The sequence below is a fragment of the Alosa sapidissima genome, chromosome 14 (assembly GCF_018492685.1).
Source record: "Alosa sapidissima isolate fAloSap1 chromosome 14, fAloSap1.pri, whole genome shotgun sequence".
Lineage (NCBI taxonomy): Eukaryota > Metazoa > Chordata > Actinopteri > Clupeiformes > Clupeidae > Alosa > Alosa sapidissima.
In genome coordinates this window covers 17,741,907-17,760,231 of record NC_055970.1, presented here as the reverse complement: position 1 = coordinate 17,760,231, position 18,325 = coordinate 17,741,907, and the positions used below count along the sequence as shown (strand labels likewise).

The following is an 18,325-nucleotide window of genomic DNA, read 5'->3' as shown; positions in this document are numbered from 1 at the left end:
CGCCTCAGCTCATTTGGTTTCTGTAAAAACTAATTGAATTGAAATGAAAACGAAGTGCTTGGTGGCATGTGTCCAGCTGAGGAACGGTGACTCTTAATGAAGGGAGTGTCACAGCCAAGAGGGTGTGCACACCCACAGACACACACTCGTACACAAACATAACCACTGACACACACACACACACACACACACACACACACTGCAGACTGCAGTCCTCCCTCAGGCCAAAGTCTCGGCATGGCCCCCTGAGCTTCCTGCTTCTGCTGGTATCCACACACTGCCTGCTGAGCTAAAAACAGAATAGGCAAGCATGGCTTCAACCACTGGTCACATGGTGTGTGTGTGTGTGTGTGTGTGTGTGTGTGTTGGGGGTCCTCAGCTTGTCTGGATGGCTCCTCAGAGAAGTGTTATGTAATTAATTCACAAGACTGGCAAAAAGGAAGAACCAGCATACACAGAGGAATCTCAAGGTTCCGACTTGAGAGAGGCTTTCTTGTATGATGCAAAAGAGCATCCCTAATTGAAGTGAGGGAACGGAAAGTCGGACAGAAACCCATGAGAGCTCGGACTCCGAGAGCCTCACAGCGCTGTGCTTGAGCTCCAGGAAGGTGGCACTGTCTTGCAGCTGGAGGTCGGCTGCCCCCGACAACTCCATTAGCCCGGATCCGGATGGAGGGGAGGTGTCGGCGGGCTCGGTTCCTGCTTGCTTTAATCGCTGACTGTGCTACCGCCGCGACCCAAGGCTCATCCATCACCATCGACCGTCAGGGGCGGGGGGGGCAAAGGCAGGCAGGCGGCAAGGGGGATCTCATTTGAGGCGCCCTGTACCAGACCGTCAGCACAGTCGGGCGTGGTGGCCCCCAGTTACTGTATGTTTATGGATGCGGTCCTCTGCTCTCACTCCTCCTTCATTATCCAGCCCTTCCTTCCTCAAACACCCCTCTCCATCATTCAGTCCCCACCTAGTGGCATTAATCTCTCTCTCCCTCTTCTCTCTTGGCCTCACCCCCCTCCACCCCCAACCCTCCACCTCCACATATTCCTGTCACCTCACCCATCGGCTGTTTATTGCCCCCCCATCCCCCCCCCCCCCCACCCTTCCCTCTGCCATGCTCTGGTTTACCCCCCCCCCCCTTCCCCTGCGCGGGTCTGTGTGTGGCGGCAGTGGCGGCGGCGTCTCCTCTGGGGGTGTTGACTGCCTCTCTGATGGGATGATGTCAGTGCTGTGGTGGGCTGTCAGGCTGCATGATTGTCAGCGGGCGCCGGGGTTGGGTTACATCTGCATCAGCCACCGCTGAATATCAGAGCAGGGGAATGAAAATTCCCTACGGCCACCGAGAGAGCACCACGCCACGCACACTCACGCTCACACACACACACACACACACACACACACACACACACACACACACATACATACATACATACATACACACACATACATACATACACACACACACTCACGCTCACGCTCACACACACGCTCACACACACACACACACACACATACATACACACACACTCACGCTCACACACACGCTCACACACACACACTCACTCACGCAAATGCACACCACACACTCACACACATGTGACTGAGCAGTGGAACTGGCATACCCTGATTTCTCACATCCAAGCAAAAAAAAAAAAAGCCACCCTCATAAATTCACACGTTTCTGTATTAAATCCAGGACAGAGGGGAGGCATAAGCAGACAGACAGAGAGATTGATAGATGGCAAGATAAAGAAGCACAGAGAGAACAAGGAAGAAATGGGGGGGAAATGAAGAGAAAGGGAGAAATAAGTGCTGTGTTCTGCGTACGCACACACAAAAGCGCTCGCAGTCCCTGAGGACAGGTTGTGTCCATTACATTGTTTCTGCCACGGGGGAGCTCCAGATTGCTCGTAGGGAATCATGGGAGTGTTTTTATTTCCTCCACCACTCCGTTTATTTTTTATTTTTGTGAGCACAGTGCGATTGCCACCCACTCACAAGCACGACGCCTCATAAGGAGGCTCATCTCATAAACACTGTTTGCAGCTGTTGTGGAAATGGATAATATTGTGGCTCATAAGTGCATTTTCTGCATGACAAACTTCACTCTCTGTTTGCTCTCAAACCCCCTCAGATAAAGCAAAGCATAATTTTATCAACAGCAGATTGTGGTTACAGCATGTTTGCCTTGTATAAGTGCATTGAAGATTACAAATGGGGGGTTAAATTGCGTTACGCTGTCATTTCCTTTATGCAAATCGAATTGTATTAGGATCATGAATCATTGGGTCATCGTAACCATCTTAGCATTGTTGTGATAGGACTGAATCTCTACAGCTTGCCCTGAGACCATAGAAATGCATTTTGAGACTTAAGACTCGTCTCTCAGGCCTCGCCAAAATGTCTGCCCTTATCTCAGTCTGTGGAGCAACAGATTTAATTCAATCGCAAGACAGCCGGCAAGTTCACTCTGCGGCAGAACGAAAGATAAATAATGCACGGTTAAAACAGGCCCCTGCTGTGCTGGGAGGCAGGTTTTCTGTCTAGTGGCTCCTGTACAGTGGAGGGGAACTTGAGCATGGAGTAGGTTAGACTAAGCACCGCTCAGACCTGTCTTTATTCTGACTACTAAAGGCACGCTGAGAAGCACGCACCACGTCTTTTTGGCTGAGTGATGATCAAATTGGGGCAGCCGAGGCCTACTGGTTAGCATTTCGGACCTGTAACCGGAGGGTTGCCGGGTTCGAATCCCGACCAGTAGGCGCGGCTGAAGTGCCTGTGTGTGACTGTGTGTGCCTATGTGTATGTGTCGCATAGATCATTTGGTTTATTGCTAGCTTCTGATGATGAGTAATGGTGTATGTTCTTGTGATAATGTGTTCCAGATGGTGGGCTTTTTGAATGTATAGAGGTTTAAGTGCATATTTATGATCAGCTGTGTGTGTGTGTGTGTGTGTGTGTGTGTCTATCTGTGAGTTGTGCACTCCTGTGCTGGTGGTGACCCAAAGGCCAGTCGTCCCCTTCGGGAGCCTCCTCCCCCAAGCTTGGTTAAGCAATAAGGCCGTGTGTGTGTGTGGGTGTGAGCGGCCGTTCCTGTGGGACCGCGGGTGCAGACCTGGCTAATCGTTTACAGCCCTCAGGGTGCAGAGGCCAGATTCTCCTGCCACTGGGCAGGATGCCCTCCGAGACCACGATCACCTCTGGATTGGTTTAAACTGGGGAAAGCTAATTGGCTTGGTGATTGTGAATTACTGTTCGGACAGGGAAAGGATGTGGCTCACTGCAGCTTCCTCAGGATTTAGGATGTTAGTAGATACTAGATCTGGGAACGCTTAAACGTGTCATATTTACAGTGTCATATTAGTCATCAATGTCATTTGTTTCACATACAGAGCTAGAATCAAATGTTAAGCTACCACATCAACCTTAGGTGATGTTGTGTCTGTATACTATAGAACCATCTGAATTCCTGTCAGATCTTTATGAAAATGAGACAAGGGGATTGTGTTTATTGCCTTTTAATTGAACTGTCATATATGTTATACTGTCAATGTGATTTACAGACATAGTGTAAAGTCACAAGTAACCATAATTAAGTGCCCATTGTTAAGCCTCATTGAAAGTCAAAAATGTGAGCAGTGTTATACCATTTGATTTATAATAGCTTAATAAGGTAATTCTTTGTCTTTTGTGAAGTTTTCAAAAGAGCAGTGCCAAAAGAGATTCTCCAACCTTAATGGCATATTGGATTTGCATCTTTTGAAGTCTCAGGCTTCTGTTAGTTCTCAGCCTACTGCATGTTCTTGATTCCTCCCCCTTTCATTTTTGTCAAAGCACAGCAAAAGTAATTAGCCAGTGTGCTGGATTACAAGATGGCCAGCCCAGCTCCATCTCATGTAGTCTTTTAATCTCAGACTTAGAAGTCCAGGCTGTTGCAGGAGATCTTAGAGTTGTGCTGCTCCTGACTCCCTGTGGCACCTTCCTCATGAAGAATGAATGCCTCGCACGTGTGTGTGTGTGTGTGTTCCATCCCTCCAGGAACATGCTGCCACATTATTGGACTCAACTTCTTATTAGGTGATGCTGTCCATGTGGATTGATTCACTGTTTTATGCCTTAGGGCCACCATGTTAGTTTTGCCCAGTGTACTGTGACTCAAATCTACATAATTTGTCTTTGCTTTTAGCAAGTCCCTCAGTCAGCACACAAGCAAATGTCCCCGGTTGTGTTTTCTCTCCGGTCGGAGTCAGTGAGGTGCAGCTGGGAGAGCAGCAGCTGGCGGGTCAGGAGAGGCAGAGGGGATCCATCTGAGGAGCGGAGATGGCCTGAGAGCAGGAGAGAGGGGTCACACGGAGGGCAGTAAGCAGGCAGCGAACATGCCCACAGGTGGATCAAGCCCACTCTGTCCACCAGCTCTGGATGGTGTACGCAGGGGCGTCGAACTGGGGGTAAAAGTGAAACTGATTACCAAGGCTCCAAGGTGGGAGAGGGCCCTTGTAAAGTCTGGAAGATATGCATGAGGGTGGGGGGGGCATAGAGGCCCATCAGGACTGCCTATGGATAGGGTCCAGGATCTTGTGCTACGCCCCTGGGTGTACGACTGAAGGTCCTGAAGTCTTGTCAAAACAGGCTTGTTACACCTCCAAGAACCACAATGGTTGCAAGAGATGACATTTTATTTCTCATAATATGCTTTTCTCAAGGTTTAGGCAACATTACACATATGCCCATAAAGCAAGTCCACCTTGCCTTGGAGGTAGATCATTTTTACTATGTGAAAAAGGAATGATGGCCTATAATGGCTTGCTACGATCAGAAAGGACTCCACGCCTTGGTTACAGCAACCCTTCGAGGCAGATTGTGTCCTTGCCTTCACTATAAGCCCCTAGAGGAAAGTGCTGTCGCCATGGTGACTTGAACTGCAACCATTTCTTTCACAGCACTGTTGGGACGTCATGGTTATGATGCGGGGTCAGGAGTAATACAATTTCAGCCTGGTTTCCATCTCGTCGTAGAGCTTCAGGCAGCCTCTGAAGACTGAAACTGTATGGTCAGGCACTGACTGAGAGTTTTCAGAGAGAAAAAAAATATTGGATGGCCGTGGTCTTTTGGACCTCAGATGGCACTGCATTAAAACAGATTTTTTTCTGTAGAGAAAATCATTGTATGGACTCAGGAAAACTTCTAATAATCATTGTCTATGAGCACAGTGCTCCATTCACAAACGCTAGTGTGAACTTTACCATGCAAAGAATAAATTTTATTTAGACATGATACAGAAATGCTACCATCTTATCTGAGCCTGAGCTCATTTAAAATGGACTGATGTAAAGTGGTCCAATCAAAATGTACAGTTCTTTTTGGAAATCATGGACTCCTCTGGGCTAAAGAGGAAGGGGACTATTCAACTGTCGTATCCAACTTGTTGAACTTGAACTTGAACTTGAACTATCCAGCGTATCCAACTTGTTGTAATGCTCAGTTCAAAACCCAGCATTCATGACAGTGTGGAGGTGCATTAGTGCCTATGGCATGGGCATTTTGCACATCTGGCCAGGCACAATCAGTTCTGAATGATGTACACAGGTTTAAAGCAACATATACTGTCATTCAGACTATGTCTTTTCAGGGAATACCTTGAATATTTCAGGAAAACAATGGCAAAATGAATTCTGCACATATTTAAACAGTATTTCTCCATAGAGGAAGAGTCCAGGTGCTAAAATGGCCTGTCTGCAGTCCAGACCTGTCTAATTGGGTGCATCATGTAATGAAAAACATGATTAACCCTCAAGTTATCCTTGGGGTCAATTTTTTTTTTTTGCTTCATGTTTCATGACTTTTCCTCAATTGAAGGGTAAAGCAGAGTTAGAAATTTGTACAATAATTTGTTTTCAATGTCCTGTACAAGTTTTGACCCCAGCTGTATGAAACATAGGATAAATGAATATTTGACACATGGATATTATTATTTGAATAGTATGAGAACATATTGTTACATAATTATTACATACACAAGTACATATTACATATGTTACATTTTGGCAGGACTGTATAAGTCAAAAGGGGAAGCAACAGCAAGCCTTTGGGCTGCTGACACTGGATGGGCAATATTGCCAGCCAGGGTTCCAAGGTTCATAAAGGGGTGTGGGGGGGTGGGATTGTTTTGTAGGGCTTTTGATGGTGGTTATTACACTCTTGTTAAGTACCTGTCACAAACAAACTGGGTAACAATATTAATTATAATCATTTTCTGAGGGTTTATTTAGCTGGGGTCAAATTGAAGCCAAGGATAAAGAGTGTCGGTAAGATTTGAGGATAACACAAGGGTTAAGAAGTCCCCAGACTGTTGAGATGTAGAAATCATGTATTGGGCAGGAATGGGACCACATTTCATTCTCAAAACTCTAGCAACTGGTCTCTTCAGTTCATAAACATTTACAGAACAGAATGCCCCTGTTCCAACTTTTTGGAGACGTGTTTCTGGCATATTTTTTTCCAAAAAACAATAACATTTCTCTCCTTCATACGACAGAGTATTAGTGCCACACATGAAGAAAAAAAATATTTTTGCCATGGCGAGATTAAACTCGACATGTCGACATAAAACTCGACATTTTCGAGAATAAAGTTAAAATGTCATGTCGACTTTAATCTCGATGTGTCGACTTTAATGTCGCCATGTCGACATTAAACTCGACATTTCGAGAATAAAGTTGAAATATCATATAAACTTTAATCTCGACGTGTCAGTTAGTTAGTTAGAGTTAGTTAGCTAGCTCGAGTAACAGGCAAACTGAATGATTTATTCCGTGTCCAAAAGAGAGATTCATTGGCACCACACAGAAGCAATAACAATAAAACAATACACAAAATGATATTGATCTTCTCTTATAGCTTATTCAGAGAAAAGTTTATGTTGTGACGTTAAGGTACACTGACTTAGAATCCTATAGGTCAGTGTTATGGGCACACACGCCTATTTAGGAAACCGGAACTAAGTACCATTTTGTTCTATTGATGAAGCCTGAAATGCTTGATCTTGGTAAACTAAAGTTTCTTTGGTATGGGAGTGTGGGGTGGGTGAAGATGGGATGGTTTGGAGTGGCAGGGTTGTCCCTCTATGGAATCTCTCAGCAGCTCTGGTGCAGACTGGCTCCTTCTCCACATCTGTGATTGGCTGGTGGTGCAGGTAACTTTTTAATGGAAACGGATATTATCACAGGCTATATGGTTCCCATAGCAGCATCAACGCTCTGACTGACCGCATGCATGTGCATTTCAGTAGGTGTGTAGGCTATAAGAGTTTATAGTGTAGTTGTGCATGCGTAGGAATGGGAGTCCCATGACTGGCTCACCAGCACCTGTGATATATCCTGTAGTCCTGCTCTTGATATGTGTGTGTGTGTGTGTGTCAGTCTGTCTGTCTGTCTGCTAGCCTGTGTGACCTCACTGGAAAGCCTCCCTTTCCACACATCCCAGGTGTGCCCTCCATCTCTCAGCCGTTGCCTTGCCAACGAATGGCACAGCCTCCTTCGCTGGTGGTGTTTTGGGGGAAACGTTCAATTGAGTCTGGGCTCCATCGCCCATTTCTGGCAGCCTCCACCCACTGCAGGCTAAACTGGCCCGAACTGACACGATGCCTCGTTGGGTTTGCCCTCCAGCAGAAAACAGTGTGTTAGTTTTGGCAACTCCAGCAAGCCCTCAGCCAAACCCAATGGCACGGGAAGTCAGCGTGGACTAGGTGACATATCTCATGCAGCTCGCTGGCATTTGTTCTTATCAGCATGGTGGTGAGGACGGATATACGCCCGTCTAGCATACCAGAATCAAGTCCATTCTCTCTGTGTGTCTGTCTCAATCTGGCGGCTGTACGCTGAAGTCTAAGTGGGGCTGAGTCACATTGGGACAGGTTTCTGATTGGTGCGTGCAGCTCACTCTGTCATTAACCCAGACCGAGACCTCAGCAAGCTTTTTTCATCGGGTGAAATTCGATGCTGGACAAACATGAAAATGGCTTCTGTTCCGCAACATTGGCAGACCTGCCCTTCCATCACCACCCCAGGGTCGGGTGGTGGGGCTGTTCAGAATGAGTAGTCACTCAAGTTCACCCACCTGAAGCAGACAGGAGAAAGAGGGTGGTCAAGGCTGGCTAGAGTGCACTGGGATGAGCTTTGGGTGTCAAAGACAACCCAGTCTTTGTGAACCAAAGCATCGAGTATTGTCTGATGTAATATATAGCTTATAGCGAAACAATTCATAGGCTATTATGTGTTCTAAAAGGAGCTGTCCACCTGCTTTGCCAGTATTTCACCATTTCTTTGTAGTACACTATACATTTTACTTTGTGCCTCAGCCTGCGTTTGTGTGCCCTCGGCATTCTAGCTCATAATATCACCCTCCTTATTAGCTTTCTCTTACCATGCTGTTGCTTTTCTTGTTTTTTTCCTACTTGGCTATTTGATAAGTTTCTTAACATGATTAATCACTGCTCTACTGTTCCAAATTAGGCTTTTTTGTTCCTCACATAATTACAGAACCTAGCTACCAGTGTTGCATCATTCCTTTCACACCAAATCTGAGAAGGGATATCCGTGGTCTTGTTAAAACACTGAGAAACTGAATCCTATCTGGTTTAACCACAGTAACTTTTCCCTGCCTGCTGCACGGTTCATAGAAGGGATATATCCCAAATCCCTCGGGGAATGTTGTAATCATGTTTTTAATTGAGATTATGTAATTTTCTCCCCCGTTACAAAAGAAAATTAAGTTTACTTTAGATTTTGTGCTGGTAGTCTTTCCACTGTGCCCAAGGAATATTTAGTTGTGGTAATGTCAGAGCTTCCATCTCCAGCCGTCATCGAAACTTCCTTTGCGCTTCCATCTTCAGTAAGCGAATAGGTCTTAATTTGCATATATGCATAACCACAGGACACATGCACTCATGTAGATGAAATAGTTCCTTTGTTGCCTTTTTCAGTTTCATTGTTAAACTCTTTGATTCTTTATATTTAACAGCCAAAATGCTGTTGCCTTTTCACAATCCATACTGTCTTCCTCCTCCTCCTCCTCTCTTTCTCTCCTACTTCTTTTTTTCTCGTTCTTGCCGCCTCTCTGCCTCCAGACATTCTCTTCCCTCAGTCACCTTCATCTTCCTCTTCGTGTGTGTGTGTGTGTGTGTGTGTGTGTGTGTGTGTGTGTGTGTCTTCAGTTGGTATGTTCTTTTGTCCATGTTAACAGTTTCTTTTCTTCTTCTTGGTTTACTCAGACTGAGGTTTTTTTTTTTAACTGTTGGTGGTGTTTCCAGGTGCTTTTCTGTTCCTTCTCCTACCTTCCCCCCCTTTTCTTTTTACAGCAGTGAGTGAATTGTGTTGACGTGTGCCTCGCTCTCAATCTCAAAAGTTCATTCTGTTAATCCTCCGACTCCTAACTGACAAATCTCTCTGTCGGTCTTTTTCCCCTTGTCACAGATAAATCTTCTAATCCGCCGCCCACTCTCTCCGTTCATTCTTTTCACAGCACCTTCCCGTGATCAGTCCTTTCTCCTCCCGCGTAATGTTTCATAACTCATCCTCCTCGCTCGTCTCTCATTCTGCCTAGCGCGTCGCGCGCTCTCTCATTAGTGTTATTCTTCCGAGTGCCTGGTGTCATTTCTGTGTTTATTTGTGCCATTTGTCCCTTCCTCGCACACTTGCCATATTATATAGGTATCTTTTTTTCTCTCTCTCTTTGACTTCTTGTTTCATTTTCTCTCCATTTCTCTCTCTCTCTCTCTCTCTCTCTCTCTCTCTCGCTCCCTCTTTCTTGGTCATTATCTTTATGATATTGTGCAGGGATGCATTTGCAATTCATCTCAATGTTCTGTGTTCTACTTCAGAAACGTGAGCACACAAGGAGGCAACGCATCCATTTGACTTTCATGTAGCCTTCAATAAGTTTTTCTTTCAGGGTAGTTGTTGTAGACCAGAATACCATTGTTGCATCAGCCTCTGAGCCCCCATACTGTGACATAGAGATGAAACAATGCCCAGCTCTCTCTCTCTCTGTCCCTTTGTCTAATGTGTAGAGTATGAGAGCAGAAGAACCGTTTGTGTTATGTGCATTAATTTTACACGAGCCTGGAACTTGACTGTTTGTCTATATTGCAGCACAACCAAAAAACTATTTCTCTATGCTTTTTAGGTCAAAGAGATCTGATTTCTTTAGAGGTCTTTTCCCACCATGCATTTTAACTTGTGAATACATTTTCTAAATCCGCTATTGACCTCTTCTTCTACGTGCACTTTTCTGTGCTGTAGTTGTTATGACTACCACCTACAGTAACACTGAATGAATCGGTAAAACCCTGTGTAAGAAACAACAGTTTGTTCCACTGACTGACATTCATTTTGTATTATTTCCCATCACCTTCTTGATTATAATGTCAGATTTAACAGTACATATACCTATGGCCTTACTTCCTACATGAGAAATGTCACCATTGCAGCCCAGGTAGGCACCCCCCACCTGACTAGGCGGAGACTCTCAGCTCTCTATATCCAAGTATCTAGTATCTCCTCAATGCAAGTCTGTGGAGCTCCTCTTTTCCTGGAACAGAGGCGAGATTCTCCCGCCCTCCCTTTCTCCTCACCATCCAATGACACACTTATCTCTCCCGCAGAGGCGCAAACAACAAGCCAGGAAGCAGCCCCAGGGGTCAGACACCAGATGATGCCGGCCGCCGTCAGGACGCCAACTCCTCAGTGTCAGACCTGGCTAACTCACTCACCAGCGACATGCTAATGGTACGAACACAAGTACGGAAATCTTTTCTCTTTATCTGCTTCACGGTCACACCGTCTACATCTCTTGCCATTTTTTTGTATAACAATGTCAAAGAGGAGTTATCTGAAGAGTATTCCATAATTATGATTCTTTGCCAGTGCAATGACAGAATCACAATCTATAACCCTAGGGAGTGTCATCGAAAATTAATCTCACAAAGAAACAGCCACCCCCAGAGTCTCATTAAAATCTCTGAATCAGCAATTATTTTCATTTGTTAATTTGCTCTCCCTGTCAGTACTGGCAGCATTGCATGCATTTAGCATCCTCCAACCACACCATAGCCTGTCAAACGGGAGCGGCGTGTCAAAGTGAAAGCGCTTCATTTAAAGGAGCCTGATAATTACAACTGGAGGATAAAGCTGTGAGAACAGGGTGGTCTGGTCCGGGCCCAGCCTGTGTGTTATTATGTGGGTGGAAAACCCTTTTTAAAGAGTCTCTGATGATGGTTAATGATGGTGCTTTGGCGCAGCCTATGCCAGAGGGACTTGCAGTAGGAGGGCTGGCACTTAACTTTTGCCTCACCAAAGGAGAGGTAGAGCAGGTTATGGCAGTCTCAACCTCACTTTGACAGCGGTTTGATCCTACTCTTCAGTGGTCTGATTGATTTGGATTTTAATTGGTCCCGCCACACTGCTTCTTGTATACTTAATGATGTTGTGCTGGTTGCACTGATTGCTATTGCATATCAACTGAAAGCTGTGATAATAATGTTCCAGTTGCATTGCCGTTTCCAGCAGTACACTTTTGTTTCCTATATTACTGCATGTTGCATGGCTTCCTCCTCCAGTTCAAAAGCCTTCAGCAGTCATTGACTAAACTGACTGTGGCACATTGCAGGGGTCTTACGAACTGAATAGGACACCAAATCATAATATTTGTGCGGCAGTTCGTTCACATTCCTCCAGCGTGCCCCGTGATCTCAGGGGCATTGTATTGCTTGTGGGAGGTGACACGCACACAACCGTGAGCCACCCTGGATTTGCTTCCCCATTTTCTGAAGCATTTTAAAGGAGCAGCGTGGCCACATAGCGGAGACCTGAAGGCAACATTTACAAAAGTGTAATGAGATTACCAGCAACCCCAATGATACAGCTCAACCGATATCTTCAGTGAGTAATGGGGCCCTCAGGTAAGTCCAAAGTGGAATAAAAGTGTAGGTTGTAAAATTAAGTCAGTTTCTGCATCCTGTGATTCAGTTCCATTCTCAAGACTTTTGAAAAGAAAAGGTGCACAAAGCAACTGTGTGTCATGAGTCCAGGTGAGACCAGGAAGTGCTGGGCCTGTCCACCCACAGTGCTATATTTTTGGGCTGTACTGGCCGTAGGAGCCCCAGCACAGCGGCAGTGTGTAAATCGCAGTCCTCACACAGTCCTCCAGAAGGTAATTTGCTGACTTTGTGACAGAGCAGAACACACGCTGATTGTGTTGATTACGGCCCTGTAATAGTTATTAATGCTCACTGGACGGGCGCGAGCAGCCATGCTCTTCAGATGGAGGTGGGCAGAACGTCCTCCATCTTCATGACGTATGTTTATGAGCCACAAATAGATCTCATTCAAGTCTGAAGCCTTGATTTGTCATTTTGAGATGAAGATGTTTTATGCCCTGGGGCGTGTATTCTACATGCGACTGTTAATCATTTAATATATGTATCATTATATGAAATATAACCCTAAGGTTTCATCATACTATGGAAATCTGTAATCTTTAGATAATCCTGTCTTTATAATAGCCCATTGCATATATTCAGATTAGTCCATGCATCAGTACATAGTCACTCACTGTTACGAGTGGACTCCTGAGAATTGAGAATATTTTGATATTTTGAGTCCATTATAATTCAGAGAAGGGTTCACCACGCAAAACAACAGAGGAAGGTCTGATTTTTACACTCCCACCAACTTTTATGAGGACTGAAAATAAATTACTCATAAATCCACAGCACAGAAAAAGGCCTCCTGGTCCCCATTGGTTTCAGGAGCACAGCATTGTTGCCTCTGTGTTAGGTAATCAAAATGCACAAATGAACTGAACAAAACGGCAAAATGCACTTATGAACTGCATGAAAGTGCAGACTCACAGCCTTTTGTAGACTTTTACTGGCTTCTGCCTGCACATAGTGTATTGACTCCTGTGTCATTTGGTCCCGTAAACATATCAGCTTCAGAATCTACCATCTATAACAAATAACCTGCTGTGTGTACAGTGTATGGGTACTTACTTTCAGTAGGTAAGAGGTAAGAAATACAATGCGGTCAATAGTGCTCATAATTGCAGGTTTGACCAGTGGAATGGGGATGCCTGTGAGCGGCAACTGCCATCTTGAGTGACACATGAAGAGCGGGGGTGGTCTTGTTTCTGGAGTGTGAAATGACAGGGAGGTCAAGCAGGTAGAAGCCTGACATGATCCTCTGGCAAGGAGCAAGAATGGGCTTGTAAAACATTTATTTCAGATATTCTCAGTCTTTGTATTACATCTTAGTCACCATAGTGCCATTAGCAGGAGCTAAATGGTTCATAAAAAATAAACAATGAACACATGGGTATGTTGTTGTTTTTCCAGAGTTTAATTTAATCAAGACTTACATGTGCTGGCAAAGTGTTGTAACTGCAGTCTTAATCAAACTGCACACAGCATAGCAGGCATACGTATATGTATGCTAAGTATATTTGTGTGTGTTTTTAATTCTCCATATCATCTTCATCTTTACTTTGCTCCACCATCATGCTCTGTTTTTGTCCTGCAGTGAAACAGAAGCCTTTTTCTCCGTCTTCTGTTCACAGCTGTCTCCTGGCTCAGAGGAGGATGATCATGAGGGTCCCATAGTTGAGAAGCTTGGGCGCATCCAGTTCAGTTTGGGCTACAATTTCCAGGACTCCACTCTCACAGTCAAGATACTGAAGGGCCAGGACCTACCTGCCAAGGATTTTTCCGGAACCTCCGACCCCTTCGTCAAAATATACCTGCTGCCTGACAAGAAGCACAAGCTGGAGACCAAGGTCAAAAGGAAGAACCTCAATCCACACTGGAACGAGACATTCCTCTTCGAAGGTCAGATGAACCATTAAGAGCCTTTTGACTCCTGCTGTCAAGTTTACCTGCCATTCCTCTTCCATTAGCTGGCACTACCTGTCAGTGTCTAATATATTTTCAGTCTATACAGCAGAGATAGGCCTATAAATATTTAGACTATAAATATGGATGTCATGTGAGGTAAATATGTTAATGTCAGAGGAGTCCAAGAAGCTCTACAAAGGAAGTGTGCTCAGATGTTGCCATCTTTGCTCTCCTTGGCTCTCACCTTGCGTTATCTCTGTCTTCCCAGGATTCCCTTTTGACAAGGTAGTCCAGCGCACATTGTACCTGCAGGTCCTAGATTACGACCGCTTCAGCAGAAACGACCCCATCGGCGAGGTGTCCATTCCCCTCAACAAAGTGGAGCTGGCGCACATGCAGACCTTCTGGAAGGAGCTGAAACCGTGCAGTGATGGCAGCGTGAGTGGCACACACAGAACGAACAAGAGAGAAAGAGAGAGGACAGAGAGAGAGAGAGAGAGAGAGAGAGAGAGGACAGGGAAGAGAGAGGAGAGAGAGAGAGAGGACAGGGAAGAGAGAGAGAGGGAGAGAGAGAGAGGGAGGACAGGGAAGATGCAAAAACAGGAAAGATGTCGAGCGACAATCAGAATAATAAATGCTGAGTGGGGGAATGGAGGAAGGGAAAGTGGGTCAGAAACAGGACCGACAGAAGGAAGCAGCTCAGGGAGGAACAGAGAGATGGTAAGTTAAACGGAGTGTGGAGGATAGATGGGTGGATGGTGTGATGGGCATGAGAGAGGCATCCAGGAGAGGGAGGGCGCCAAAGGACAGATGAGGACAACACTGAGCCTGGGCATTCAATAGGGGGGGGGGAGACAGGACATTGACAGGAGTCTGGGAGTAAATCGCTCTCGAGCAGTGACGGCCGGGCTGTCAGCTCTCGTCCCCGTTAACTGTGTCCGCTTCTGCTCTCCAGGGGAGTCGAGGGGACCTGCTGGTGTCGCTCTGCTACAACCCCACTGCCAACACAATCACTGTGAGCATCATTAAGGCCCGCAACCTCAAAGCCATGGACATCGGAGGAACCTCCGGTAGGGATCTAACATCGCCATTAAAGGACCACTGGTGGTCCTGTGGTAGTGGGTAGGGATTGGCTTCGCCATTAAATGACCATTGGTGGCACTGTGGGCATACAAACTGATGTGTACTACTGATGCAGTAGTAATTCCAAGCTAAGATCCCATATGCACTGTAGCTTAAATGTTATTCTCTTACTGTAAGTCGCTTTGGATAAAAGCGTCTGCTAAATAAATACATGTAAATGTAAACTGAGATTTGACATTGTTCTGGGTAGGACCAACGCAGTCGTTTTGTCACTCTCGTGTTTGCTCCATCCACCAAAGCAGTCCTAACTGGCCTTGTACAGTGTCTCAACGCTAGTGATGGGCAAATGAAGCTTTGGTGAACCACTAAACCACAGCAGTGTGAAGCTAGCAACACTAATGAAAAAATCCAATATGGCTGCCACATGTAGATTTTTCAACATAAAAGTCTTTACCCAAACCAGTATATGAAACCAAAAATATTGGTTTGCTAAGGACTTTTATGTTGAAAAATGAATGTGTGGCGGCCATCTTTTTGCTTTTCGGCTAGTGTCGCTAGGTTCACACTGCTGTGGTTCAGTGGTTCACTAAAGCTTCATTTGCCCATCACTACTCAGCGCTCCTCCTGCCACTGCTTTGCAGATCCGTATGTGAAGGTGTGGCTGATGCACAAAGACAAGCGGGTGGAGAAGAAGAAGACAGTGGTGATGAAGCGCTGTTTGAACCCCGTCTTCAACGAGTCCTTCCCCTTCGACGTCCCCGCCCACGTCCTGAGAGAAACCACCATCATCATCACGGTCATGGATAAAGACAAGTTCAGTCGCAATGATGTCATTGGCAAGGTACTGCATGGGCTTCTCTTTATTTTCTCTCTCCTGCACACACACACACACACACACACACACACACACACACACACACACACACACACACACACACACACACACACAAACACACACATACACACAAACAGGAAAGCAAATGTGTGTATCAGGTATGACCACAAATATTGTGAATACAAGTGTTTAGTTTTCGGCTTAGCTGTGCTCCAAATCACAGCTAAGATTGAGGCTGAGGTTACTACAATGCAGAAGTCGAGAGCCCAGTGGGGCTTAGAGCATCGTTTGCCCCTGGCAAGAACGAGGCGAACGCGGTGTGCAAAAGCCTTTTCCATTCCTTCTTTAAGCCGAGAGGATTAATCACTTTTCTCTCGACACAGTGTGCATGATGAAAGAAAGGTTTTGAGAAATGTCTCTATCTGTCTCTCAGTTTTTCTCTCTGTCCCTCTCTTCTCCCCTCCTCTGCTCGCCAGATCTATCTCTCCTGGAAGAGTGGTCCAGCAGAGGTGAAGCACTGGAAGGACATGATGGGTCACCCTCGCACGACGGTGGCCCAGTGGCACCCTCTGAAGGCCTGAAACCCCCCCCACCACCACCACCACCACCACCATACACCTGCCAAAACCCTGCCCGCAACTGCCCCTTCCCCAAAACAAATCAAAACAAATGAAGAAAGTCATTTCTCCTCTCCTATGTGCCCTGAACCCAGTCAATATGCACAAGGCTCTCGCTGCCAAACGGGTACAAATAGCCATTCAACACAACCCTTTCTCACCTTCTGTCCATTTTATCTCTCTCTTTTCTCTGTCAGCTACTCTCCTCTTGAACTTCAGTATATTCAGGGGGGTGAACAGTCTTCTCTTCCTCATCCTCTTCTTCCTCCTCTACCCTGCCCCCCCCCCCTTTTCTCCATAACTGTGGGTTCTCCCTGAAGTTTGTCTGCCCAGCACCAAGGCCCAGCACTGGGCTGCCGTGGCAGGAGGACCGCTCCATCAGAGCTTCGCTGCCCAGAGAGAGAACACCGTCTCCCCAGCAGGCACGCCATGTTTTTAGAGATCAAAAATTCATTATAAAGTTTCGACCGTGCCCGTGTGGAGTCTCCAATTTTCTTCTCCTCTGCTCTCTTCTCCTTTCCTCCTTTCTGCTCTCTTCTCCTTTGGGTGTGAAATTAATATTTGAACGCAGAATATGGGCCAACACACAACACTAAAACACAGTTGTTTGTGCTGAACCTGAAACAGGCTATGCTTCAGGAAGGCCCCACGTGTAAACGGACTAAGCCTGGGATCCAACACGCTGCAAGTGTTTTTTTATGCATCCACAGTGAAGGCTCAAAGTTTCCCTCTGCTCCAAGATGGTGGACATCCTTTTTTTGCTGACCATTTTCTTTTTGTTAGTTGTCAAACTTGTGCCTCCTTTCATCAACATTACCTAAAAAAAAAAAAAACATGGAACAAGGGGAGGGATCAGGAGAGGTGTGCAATACCCTAGAGAAAGGAGGAAAAGATGTGGCCATTTACGCCAACCTCCATCCCCACCACCTTGGCACAAGTGTAGTAACACCACACCCCCACCCCAACCCCACCCTTGGCTGGAAGCCTGTGTCATCTGTGTGTTCCGTGGGTGCTGTGCTGTGTTCAAAACAAATTCTTGTTGAAGAAAAGAAAAAAATACTTAACCAACTGGACTAGGTCAAGGGGGAATTAGAGTAATAAGAACATTCCATTTTGAAAAAAAAAAAACATGTCTAAAATGGACATTGTCAGTGTCAACTGAGGTGAAAATTTGTGGTGGATGTTGTTTTGCGTTTTCTTCTGAAACTAAATGAGACCAATCAAAGACGTTCTTCCAGAGAAAAAAAGGAAATAGAAGCAAAAAGCCAGCTTTTTGAGCCTTATTGCGTGAGAGAGAGTGAATGCAACATGACAAAAACAGTGACTGTGAGCAAGTGTGTGTGTGTTTGTTGAGTGTTTGTTAATAGACAGGCTGACAATTAAATAATACCTGGTACCAATAATAATGACGCTTTACCTATAATTATGGAAATATTAATGCCCATTAAAGTCATAATAATTTAAAAGGGCCACTAACAGGCAACAGCACAAAGAGATCGAGAGAGACAGAGAGTTAAGGAGGTGGTATACCCATCCATGCACTTTTGTGCGTACTGAAGACTGCGTCATTGACACGCGGTCACAATTGTTGGGAGGCACACAACCCCCACCCCCACCCCGCCTCCGGCAGGCCGCCCTGATGACACAATTGTCATCACGCACCTCGTGCACAGGACACAGGCTCAGGACTATACCAGGCCTCTTTTTCCAGATGTCCGTCTGTCCTGTTGTTCCACTAACCTAAGTCCACTAACCTAGTGAACGTAGGGCCCAACTCAGCTAGGATTAACGATCTCCCCCTTCTTCAGTCTCCATGTAAGTGGCTTTCTTTTGATTGCATCATGAATTTAACCAGTATGCAATGACACTGCCAATGCTTAGCTGACCTCTGCCAGAACTCTTTCAAAGAG

The 18,325-nt window shown here is 45.7% G+C and overlaps 1 protein-coding gene across 6 annotated transcripts in view; it reads left to right on the top strand.

The window, feature by feature from the left end:
- Positions 1 to 16,967, top strand: part of syt7b (synaptotagmin VIIb) — a 72,835-nt gene extending 55,868 nt beyond the window's left edge. For 4 of the 6 annotated variants that reach the window (XM_042060807.1, XM_042060811.1, XM_042060810.1 and 1 more), the window contains 6 exons: positions 10,656 to 10,791; positions 13,607 to 13,874; positions 14,149 to 14,318; positions 14,836 to 14,950; positions 15,605 to 15,804; positions 16,275 to 16,967. In XM_042060807.1, the coding sequence (XP_041916741.1) occupies positions 10,656 to 10,791; positions 13,607 to 13,874; positions 14,149 to 14,318; positions 14,836 to 14,950; positions 15,605 to 15,804; positions 16,275 to 16,379 (994 nt within the window). In that variant the 3' untranslated portion in view covers positions 16,380 to 16,967. The remainder of the gene's footprint in view (positions 1 to 10,655; positions 10,792 to 13,606; positions 13,875 to 14,148; positions 14,319 to 14,835; positions 14,951 to 15,604; positions 15,805 to 16,274) is intronic. The other 2 variants (XM_042060809.1, XM_042060812.1) reach the window with 1 other exon arrangement.
- The last annotated feature ends 1,358 nt before the right edge of the window (positions 16,968 to 18,325 follow it).